At 47.0% G+C, this 11491-nt stretch overlaps 1 protein-coding gene across 1 annotated transcript in view; it reads right to left on the bottom strand.

Moving 5' to 3' along the window:
* Nucleotides 1–11491, bottom strand: part of BAZ1B (bromodomain adjacent to zinc finger domain 1B) — a gene marked incomplete at its 5' end in the record, with an annotated part of 37908 nt that overhangs the window by 6778 nt on the left and 19639 nt on the right. Inside the window, 6 exons of the mRNA XM_017738125.1 lie at nt 23–141; nt 2314–2461; nt 4006–4153; nt 8315–8500; nt 8948–9125; nt 9542–9640. Of these exons, the coding sequence (XP_017593614.1) occupies nt 23–141; nt 2314–2461; nt 4006–4153; nt 8315–8500; nt 8948–9125; nt 9542–9640 (878 nt within the window). The remainder of the gene's footprint in view (nt 1–22; nt 142–2313; nt 2462–4005; nt 4154–8314; nt 8501–8947; nt 9126–9541; nt 9641–11491) is intronic.

Below are 11491 nucleotides of genomic sequence, written 5' to 3'. Positions count from 1 at the left end.
CCCTACATGGTCAAACCCTTACATTTTAGTCCAGCAACTTCATAGTCTTCTTCCTCCTCCTCTTCCTCCTCAGCATCTGGTTCATCAGAAGCTTCCTCACCTTCTTCACCTTCATCTTCAGCAGAATCCTCTGCATAGTTCCTAGAGAAAGGCAGGTGTACATGTTTGTGGTACAAGAGCCTGGGCACCGGTGGCCCCAGGCCCCTGGTACTGTTTGGGCTGTACAACAAACACCAGGCTCAGCCCAAGGCAATTAGCTGTATTCCAGAGTAACAAGTTGTAAGCTACAGCTCAAAGGGCACTTCCCTGGCTAAACATCTGGGCTGAAAATTCCCAACAGCTGAATCTGGGTATTTTTTGGTATTCTAGACACCATGACCGTGGGGCAGCGGATTTTAAGACTGTGACTGCTGTGTAATTACTCCTCCCTGAGAGGATGATCTGCTATTTACCCAGGTCTGCAGGCCAGGCCTAAAGAGTTTCAACAGGGAGTCTTCTTCCTGCTGGACTATTTTCCCTATACTAAAGGAAACAGATTGGTTTCCTTATACTATGGGAAACAGATTGGTGAACAGAACATCAGGCTCCTCATGTTCTGAAGTCAGAAGCCACCCAGACTCCCTGCCCAGCACATTCTGGCTTCTCACCTGTATCTGTTCAATCATTCATAGAATCATAGAATGGTTTGGGTTAGAAGGGCCCTTAAAGCCCATCTTGCTTCAGTCCCCCTGTCATGGGAAGGGACACCTTTCACTAGACCAGGTTGCTCCAAGCTCCATCACTTCCAGGAACAGTGCAGTCACAGCTTCTTTGGGCAACCTGTGCCAGGGCCTCACCACCCTCACAGGGAATAATCTCTTCCCAATATCCAATTTAACCCTGCCTTCTGTCAAGGAAGAATGTCAAGGAAGCCATTCCCCCTTGTAAATAGTCTCTCTTCATCTTTTTTGTGGGCTCCCTTCAGGTACCGGAAGGCTGCAATTAGGTCACCCCAAAGCCTCCTATTTTCCAGGCTGAACAATCCCAACTGTCTCAGCCTTCCCTCATTGAAGAGGTGCTCCATCCCTCATACCAACTAGGTGGCCTCCTCTGGACTTGCTCCAACAGGTCAATGTCCCTTCTGTGCTGGGGATCCCTGAGCTGGAGGCAGCACTGCAGGTGGGGTCTCATTCAGACCATTAAAAGCCAGCATGCACAGGCAAAAGGGGACACAGGCAAAGCTGCTGTGGGAGTCTAAATACCCTAGAGAAAGAGGATCTTGAGCAATAGAAGGAATAAAACTTCCACAGCACAGGGGGTAAAAGATCTGCCAGGCTGACATTCTTTTCCTACCTCAGCCAGGAAGACAAGAGCAGAAGCAGATAACAGGAGAGGTGTTCCCCACCTGATGGCTCTGGGCCAGGAGCTGAGCAGCTTGCAGGTGACTCTGCCACATCAAAGTAACTATGAACTCAGGCCAGAACAGCTGCCTTGCAGCCCTGTCATTTCTGTACAAGCCTGAAGAACTCTTAAATGGTGTCCAGGGAGTAACTAATACTTTTAAGGCCATATACCACCTGCACAGTACTGGCTGGCACACCTTTATTGTGCTGCTGCTCTGCCAGGGAGGATCTGTTGGCTGCTTCTGCATCAGGTGCCACGCGACAGCCTCACGTCACTGACACACGGGGAGATGCAGCACAGTCACCACCAGCACAGGACACTCACTGTAAAATGCTTAAGTTCCAGTTTGCAACTCAAATAAACCAATCCAACCCCTTACTGTCAGGAGGCAACTAGTCATATCTGCCACACCTCCTCAAATCATGTTCCCTTTGTCACATCATAAGGTGCTCCTGTCTTGCTACGGTTATCAGGTCCAGAAAACCATTAGAATGGCATTTTGTAGCCTGATTTGTAGTAGCAGAGTAGGGACTGAGCTGCAGCCCGGAGTAATGTCTGCTCTAGCTTACAAGAACACCCCAGTAACCCAGCCCAGGGACCCACAGAACTGCAGAGCCACGAACTACATGAAGAAACAACCCAACCAGCTGCTCAAAGGAAACAACAATCTTTAGTGAAGCTAATTTTGGTGGGTGTTTTGCACATGTTTTCATTTCCAAACCTGAGTTATTTATTAAAACTCATGAACTTGTACAACACAAATGTGCTAAACTTACATCCTGAAAAAACTGCTTTTCTTTTGTTCCAGTGCTGCTTTAACTGGGTGATTTCAAACCTTTTTAAGGGGCTTTGCTCCAGGCTGGTTTGGGTCTTGTGAAAACAGGGCGGGGACTGTGCTGTGACAAGACTAAGGGCAGGAGGGTCACTCACCTGCCTCGTGAGCTGCGCCGGGCTGTCGAAGGCTGGCACGCTGGGCATTGCCATTCCCCATCTGGGATCTCATAGAGTGCTGGCCGCAGGCAGAACAGGTGGAAGGCCTTGTTACACTCGTCACACAGGATCAGCTTGTCATCCTCACCTAGGGAAGTGCAGCTGACTTGTAACAAGGCCACAGCCTCACTCAACCTGAGAGGCAGAAGCTGCTGCAATGCTGGAGGGCAAGACTAAGCAAAGGAAAGATGCAGAGTCCCCTCTGAGGGCAGGGACCCTTTCTCTGATGGCCTTCCTTGGGGATCCTTCCTTCTGTCCCACCACTGTATTTATGAAGAGCAGCACTTAAAAACGAACAAAACCAATGCGAAGTCCCTCACCCTGCGAAGATTTCGTTGGAGGCAAAGATAGAAACCTACCAAAGAGGTTTCACCCAGACAAACATGGGGAAAGAGAAGTTTGCTACAAATATGCCCCAGAGCTGTAAGCTAAAAATGCAGCTATACTTGTTCTATGTTCAGTCTGGTTAACCTACACCGTATCTTCTTTCTACTCAGGGTAACAAGGCTACACTGAAAATCAGTATGCAGCAGGACTAGTCTCTCTCTGTGCTTCCCACTGATGAAGGGAAACAGGGAGACAGTCCCGAGCCAGCTTTCTTTTACTGAAGTGGAAAAAGAAAGTGCAGAGGACTTTGCCAGCATGTCTTTCTCTAACATCTCAGCTCTTAGTTTCTGTGAAACTATCGTGTTAGTCTCAGGTGAGCGTGCCCCCCCCCCCCCCCCCCCCTTTACTTCTGCCTAGAAACTCCTCTCAATGGCAGGTAGGATAGTTTTGGCACTGGTTTGGAATACCCGGGATTCCGCAGTGAAGGCAAATTTTGCACTGGTTAAGCCCTTATTTTTCTGAAGAGGTGGATGGCAAAGCCTTTTGGTAAACAAAAGTTGCCCAACAGTACCCCGAGCTCTGCCCGCCCTCATTTCCCACTACAGTTTCAGCAAATATAAAAGTGGTGAGGCAGAATGCACCACCAGGCTCTTTCCTCCAGGCTCCCATCCAACAGGAGAGGTTATGGCAGAACAAATACCAGCACCCCGTCTATGCTGGCACACCTTCTACTTCCCCCTCCACCTGGAAGACTCTAAAGCCCTTCATTCTACAGTGCACAAAGAGAAAGTATTCCCTCGTCACCGGTTTGGTGACTTCCCCAGCTCATTGAACAGTTCTGCTCCCACTCTGGCCTCAGAGCAGTAACATCCCCCCTCATTTTCCCCATAATAACCTTCCCAATGTCTCCTTGCTTGCTCCTTCTCTAAAAGACAGAATTAACTGACAAGGCTCAGAGACCCAAAGATCATTCCAAAAATGAAACTAGGGAATGGACAGTGGCACAAGTATTCCCGGAAGGATTTGTAGATGACTTCTGTCCAAGTACCCTAAACATCCAGGGGATAGCAGCTCTGCAATGCTCTGCAATACTGCGTACTGGTTACGTAAGAATGGTTTACTGGAGTCGGGGCCAAATGTTTCTGAGAGATCAGTGCTGCTGACTGTAACTCCTGACATTCAGAACTTAAAATACAGCCACAGTCAGAGTGACAGACTACAAGGACACGTTGCCTAAGCAGAGCAGAGAGGTGACAGCATCCAACTGTTGCACAGGCAGGAATTCCGTGGGGCAGGAATGCGTACCTTTCTTGCGACACACTTTGCATCTGGCATTCTCTGCTGACATATCCCACTTGATACAGGCATCCAGCATCCCCAGCAGTACATGCATACGGGAGAAGGTCTGGGCCTCACGGATTGCTGTCTTCCACTTCTCCATGGCTGAAGCAACCTGCAGACAGACCTAACAGCTTACAACGATGCACAGACACAGCTCACTTCAGTCTAAAGATGTTTTTATATCCCTTAGCTGGGGCCCTTCATAACCAAAGCTCAACTCTGATATTTCTTTCCTTCTGTGTCACCTCAGCAGTCCTGGTTGTGGTTTATCCATATCCAGTCTCCCTGGATCAGACAGTTTGTTTGTAAGAGTCAACCGTTTTGCATTTCATGGTCAGGCTGAATCAACCTACGCGAACTCCACTAAATTCTTGCTCTGAAGGTCTAACACAAATAATCGGCAGGCTAAGAAAATAAAAGGCAGAAATCTAGCACTGTAAAATGTGGGATGAAAGTTAGGGAACAGCTGGCAACCACAGTGGAAGGAGGATTGAAGTGGCCTGTGCTGCCCTCCAGTGGGTACCACAGAGGCACCTGGACTTCAGCAACACCCTCGTGGTCCCCAAGCTGCTCAGGTGGCAGAGGGGACCCTGTGCCACCAGCTACAATCACACTGCACAGGCATTTGGACCCCTCAAATATGAAACCAGCTGCTCCCTGAGACAAGATGGCCTCAGTTCACCTGAAATCCCAGAAACTGGGAATGAGGATGACAGCATCAAAGCTGCGCTTTGCACCAGGGCAGCTGCCAGGGTCTGCACAGAGCAAGGCCATTGGGAAACCACACACCCAGCTCAGGAGGTTTGGAAATACCATTTTAATAAATCGGAAATGCAGCAGGACAAAAGTTATCCACAGTGATATCCCACTCCAATGGTAATTCTGTGCTCTGCAACAATGAGGCGACAGGACAGACATGACAGGGACATAATAGGATTCAAGTTAATGTTCTACCCCAGGAGAATGAAAAAACAAACAGTGAAGTGTCAGATGGGAAAATCTAAACTCTGCAGCTGACAGCAATTTGGGAGCCAAACAAAACCCGGGAGTTTTGCAGAGTTGCACATTCTCCTCTGACTGAATTTGAGGAAGCACAGCATACATTAGATGCTTGGAAAAACACACAAACTGTTCTGAAATGCCAACATCCCTGGTGTTGTTGCTGGTGTGGATCCTGGAGAACCACCGGAGACAAACAGAAAGCTGCCCAGCCTACTGTGGAGGTTACACAGCTCTGTACTATTTTTTTGCAGAACATTGTTGAGGTGCTTCGCATACTGTGTAATTGATTTTCCAAGGAACTGTTCCATGGGTTTTGCTGTTAACATACTGGATAACTGCTGGGCCAAGATAAATCTGCAAAAGCTGTTGGCAAGTTTTGCTGAGATATTTCTCCTCAAGTCTGTGGAATTTAACAGATTTCTAGCCTTGCTTCCCAAGCATCAGGAGACTGTGGCATTTGAGCAGCACCAGTACCAAGGGAGTTCCAGCTGCCAACAAGGCAAAATAGGAGACTGGAAGAAGTTACTTAAATCCCCTCCTGATTGGATAGGAGCTATCTAGCAGGGAAAACAAAACAACTCCCAAAATAAAAGAAGTCCTCCGTCACATGTCAACATCAGAGTAACAGAAAACACCTTCTTTGGTAAAGGTGGACAAGCCTCTGGATAGAAAGGCTCTCATCTGGCAACCTGAGCTGAAATCCCTCGGAACAGCTGAAACTGGAATTGCTTGGTTTTGAAGCCACTCTTTGAGGGATTGCCTGCAAGTGCAGACTGACTCTGCCCTTGCATACACTGCTGAACTCAGGTCACGGGGCAATAATCTACCTGTAACCCACCCATGTTCTTCACTCTGCTCAGACTGCTGTGATGCAATGCCATGCTGCAAAGAGGTCACATATTCCCTGTCCTGCTCTGGGATAGTCCAGCATGCTACTGCCACTGGAAACGGGAATGTTTGCATCAACAGAGGCACCAGCCTGATTTTCAGGAGCAGCCACAAGCCAGGTCTCACAGCAATCCTCTGCCACTCAGCAATGTGAGCTCCAGCAATGCAGCTGAGCCAGCAGGAACCCTTAGTACAGACAATTATGTCAGCAAACGGGTGCCTGCTAAGCCATAACTTGTTTCTCACAGGGAAAATGAGAAATACCCATACCACAGGGCTGCAATTCTTCCTCTATAGTCTGGATGTACATTGACTGTGTTTTTCCAGTGCGGCTATGCTGTATTTTACCTGCTATGTGGTCACAATGCAGTGCTCAAAAGGTTTCATAATTCTTGGCCTATGCAAGAGATTCTTCTTCAGAACAGTCTGCCTGGCAGTCTGGGATTTTCATCAGATAACTGTATCTAAAAACTAGGCTGCTCTTTCAAGGTTATCTGTAAAGGTTTTCTGCTTTGGCAAAAAGAAAGCTTATTCCAGATAAACTGAGGGGAAAAACGAATTGCCAAACCAAACAAACCAACGAACAACCCCAGAAAAGTTGAACATTGCTTGTACTACCACAAAGGTCTAGAAAAGTCTGAATGAGATAAAGTAAGCACCACACTACATAAATAAATGCTCCAGAGGCATTGGCATGACACTAAAGCCAGTGTTCAGAGGGGGGAGACCTGCACAATCACACACTGGGACTGTGTTGTAGTAAATCTGATGCTACCCTGAGTGCGCCCTACAGGTACAGCCCTCATGGTTACAGGTGCAAGGCAGACAGGAGTACGGCACAACACAGCGCTGCTGTAGAAACAGGAAGTGTGCTGATCCAGGCCCTTTCTGCCTCAGACCTCAGCGAGTTTTTACAGCACTCCATTCTGCTGAGAGCTTTCAGGATACAGCCTCCTCCCATTGCCCTTGCACTTAGGATGGAAGATTCAAATTTAGCGAAGTTTAAATACTTCAGGAGAACTGAGGAATGCGAAAATTTCTACTGCCTACCCAAATTATCCTGCTAACACAGCAACGGCACAGCCTAGCAAAGACCTGATTTTCAAACAAGGGTTCAGCATGTACTGAGAGAAGCTTTAAAAAAAACCCCACAGACCCACACCAAAAAAACTACCCCCAGCATCAGTCATAGAATCCCAGAATAGTTTGTGTTGGAAGGGACTTTAAAGATCATCTTGTTCCAACCCCCTGCCATAGGCAAGGATACTTACCACTAGATTAGGTTGCTCCAAGCCCCGTCCAACCTGGCCTGGAACACTTCCAAGGATCCAGGGGCAGCCACAGCTTCTCTGGGCAACCTGTACCAGGGCCTCACCGCTCTTACAGGGAAGAATTTCTTCCCAATATCCACTCTAACCCCACTCTCTATCAGTGTGAAGTCATTCCCCCTTGTCCTGTCATTATGTGGTCTTGTAAATTAGTCTCTCTCCACCCTTCTTGTCCACCTACTCTTTCAGGTAAACACCTAATATTTCTTTTTTTTTAAGCCGGGGCTTTCAAGTACTTCTGCTGATCCAATTCTGGTATTGTTGCTTCTGCTGAAGTCAGTGATCAGTCAGGGCAGAGCTGAGGGCAGTGGGAAAAGTCTTCTCATGGGGCATTCATGTCCTGTTCAACTTAGTGCACAGAAACTACCCCTGAACACAAGTACCTCTGTTAGGGTGAAACACTGGTGCAGCAGAACTGCCTGCAGTACCCATCCCAATCCTCTGCAGCCCTTCTCCATCCCTTTGATTAGGAGGGATATGTATTTAGACCCACAATACCACTTTTCTTCTGGAGGCACATGCAGCTTGTTTGCCCAGACATCTCTCCAAGTGGCCCCACACATACAACAACTTGCATCTCCCTCTGCCTAAAGTGGTATTTACCTGAATCTCACTCCCTTGCAGTCACCAGAACCTCAACATGTCTCTCCTTCTCTTTGTGGACCAAAGCACCATCAGTCCTCTCTGACAGATATGACTCTTGTTAAGCTCTGTGAAAACACTCCATAATGTACTTTTATTTAAGAGGAACTGTATGGAGGGAACTTGACCCCATAATGTACTTTTATTTAAGAGGAACTGTATGGAGGGAACTTGACCCATTTCCTATTCCCAGAGAGAAAATTAAGTAACTCCTCACTATGATTTTTATTTTCCCCATACATTTACTCCTCAAAATAAACAGGAAACAGCTGGCCCCATAAACATCAAACCCACTCAACTATAAATCTGAAATGGGAGGAAGCTGCTCAAGATTTAGTACCCCATGAAATGTACTGCTACTGCTGAAAGAGTTCTACTGCAAGACCGAAACAGAGCCCTGAGGTGAACAATACCTTTGCTTCTTCTGCCATTTTCTTGTCTTCATCTATCTCCTCAGCCTTGGCAATGTAATCCTCTCCTTGGTGTTTCCTTCTCTTCTGCTTGGGGGCCATGAAACCTTGCAGAAACTTCTTAACAACACCAGCCTGGAGCGCAATCACACACTCTCCAAAATCCTTTAGGCTCTCCAGCGAGTACACCTGTTGGGAAGAGGATACGACCCTGTAACAGCTGGATATTACTCTCTCTGCTGCTTGAAGTGGGCCTGCAAATGGACACTTGTGGTATCTAATGCAGTGTGGTAACCTGCCACACTTGGTTATGGAATCAGCCTATTGCTGCTGTCTCAACAAGACATGCTTGGCTTTGATATAGAAGACAAAAATCAGCTATGGAGTTCTGCTCCATAGAGAAGCCTGTCATGAGAATATGGAAACAGGACAATTGAACAGGACACTCAGCTCCAACACTATGACCCACCTACACCTCAAGCCATCCGCTGTGTAATCTTGAAATAATTGTTTAAAGGACAAACGAGAAAACTGATCTCCTGCTCCTCTTGTCTGAGGAGAAAAAAAGACTGAAGACCTTCCACAGAAATTATCATCTCACACTTGTCTTGTTCAGTACTTTGCCTGTTCACTCACTTTTGCTTCATATTCTGGTGTCACATCAACATATCCCAGGCCTCCCTTCTGCAGCCGCGTTGCAACCTCAATCAGATCACTCCGGAGATAGTTCAGCAGCTCCTGGCTGCCATCACAAGATTTGAGGCCCAAGTTCTGCTTCCGAGCCAAATGGATGGAATGTGTGATGTCCTGATACCTGGAAAATCAAACCAACCTTTGAGTACAGGCAGAGCACTGCCCTGGAAGCTGGGCAGGCTCTGGGACAATGGTCTCCACCAGGAGCTATGAGCTCCACCAGTGCAGAACGTTCTTTGAAAGACACATGAAGGCACGTGGCAGTTCTGGCTCAGAGCAACTGGCACTGCCTTTGCTCCTAGTTTCAAGGAGCAATTTGAAGACTGACAGAACCTCCTCACCGTTCAGAGTGTTATTTATCAAGAAACTGCCCAAGAAAAACCAGCAATTACTCAACCTCAACGTCTTCCCCTCTTCAGCACAGAAACAATCAAAGCCCAGCCTGGGATGCTGCCCCAGGAATGGCAGGGACTTCTGTGCTGAGGACATGCTCTGACTCGGAGAAGGCACACACAGAAAAACAAAGAGCAGGCTCACTTTTTCTCCAAGCGCTCCTTGAGCTGGCTCTCCCTTACTCCTTGGGGGTGCAGGCAATCCAGCAGCTCATCCAAATCCTTCTGACTGTCACAGAGAAACCTGAAAGATAGAAAAATGTACCAAGATCACCTAAGGTATCTCTGTGAGAATACAATTTCTTCTTCTAAGTAGTTCCCAAGGATCAGTAGGCAGGGATAAGAGGTAACCTATATCCTGACCCCATGGAGCAAGGTGAAACACTTCCAGGAATGCTAGCAGAAGAATTCTGACTCAGGTTGGCCTTGTTTCAAGGTTCCCAAATGTAGCCAATTCCAGGGTAAGAAAAACAGAATCAAAATAAACACAGAACTGGTTTACAGATGTAATTTCCCCATTAAATTTATTAAAATGTTGGCATTTGAATTTAGTTGTCTACCCCAGTGATTCCATTCACTACTCTGCAGTTCATTTAAGTCATCTGAATGTCGTGTTAGATGTACTAGAAAAGACTAACACACTACACACTGAGAGCATGGCAATTTAATCATACTTTCTTTCATTAACTGGAAGTCCCCAGATTAAAAAGGGGATGTCCTGGCTGATCCCACAACTGCTGCTGCTGGAGCTGTGTGCCTGTGCAGGCTCTGTCTCTTCAAGTGCACAAGCCCTGCTCTCTAAGTTTGCCCAAACTTGAAAGCTCAAGTGCAGAATCTGAAAACCACATTCATTAACTTGAAACCTTCCTGCTCAGGAGTCCTTGAGGACAGCTATGGCCATCAACAGTTAGTCCAATCTAAAAAGGGAATACTTTTGCAGAGTTCTCTAAATCAGGTATTCTCTCTGCAGTTCCGGAGCACAATCACGTTTGCATGCTGGGTTGTACATTGAAATGAGTTTTAAGACAGCCTGAAATTCCGTGCCTTCCTTCTTTTCTTTCAGGAAGCCATGGAGCCTCCTCACCTGATGGGATGGGGATTCAACCTGAGCTTCAGAGGTCGTTTACAGAAAATATGACTAATTCCCTATCTTCTATAAAAGGATTGCTCATTCGAAGAGGGAAGACAGGAGATAGGAGAATCAACCTTATATGGAAACAACTGCAAAAGACCACTCTGTGATCCTTACCAGAAGATTCCAGATCTACTCTTTCTTCTTGGGCACAAGCTCAGATGAGCCAAGCAACAACTAGAGAAAGATACTGTTGTGGCTCCTCTTGAATACCCGTCTCCACAATGCTTATTTTTCTGGCAGAAATACTTACTAAATACCATATCTGAAAATATTTCATAATTCTAGTATGGTTCTACTACTAGGGCAATGGCCTCACAATTTGCATTCAGCTAGGAAACTCATTACTCTAATAAAACATAGGATTGACTGCTCAACAACAGAAGGAAAATGTTTTTTAGCCAGTCGCCTTCTTCAGTACATCTGACCCTGCAGAGCATCCTCACTTTGCACTGAGATCAAAACCTTTGGGCACCACTACTCTCTGCACCCCTCCCTGTGGAACAGGACACAGCAGCTTCAGATATCCTTCACCCACTAGAATCTGTCACCACCTGGGAATGGCACAAATCACACTCCAAACCACCTGCCCTACAGATACCCAGCACAGGAGTATTTCCCAGACACCTTGAGATGGGCTGCCCAGGTTGTGATGAAACATCAGACACTGTTGGTGATACACCATGGAATCCAGCTAGAAAAATGTCCAAGATGACCTTGCCTGAGCCTTCCCTGTTTTCTCCCATGGAGACAAATCAAAGGGGGGAACTCACTGCACTGTTTCATCACACTGTAAAAAGGAAAGGGCACTGAAAACAGTCATCATGTAGCTACTGCATACTCCAGTATTTTGGTGGGAAGACAACACAGGATGCTGGGCAGCTGCAGAAAGCAGCTCCCACCCTTTGAAGAAGGCCAGAGTTCAGCCCTGGCACAACTTCGTTCCTGCTGCAACGGGACCCG

The sequence above is a fragment of the Corvus brachyrhynchos genome, unplaced genomic scaffold, assembly GCF_000691975.1.
Source record: "Corvus brachyrhynchos isolate BGI_N302 unplaced genomic scaffold, ASM69197v1 scaffold137, whole genome shotgun sequence".
Taxonomy (NCBI): Eukaryota; Metazoa; Chordata; class Aves; order Passeriformes; family Corvidae; genus Corvus; species Corvus brachyrhynchos.
Note: the sequence above shows the minus strand (reverse complement) of the source record. Positions and strands in the feature narration are given on the sequence as shown.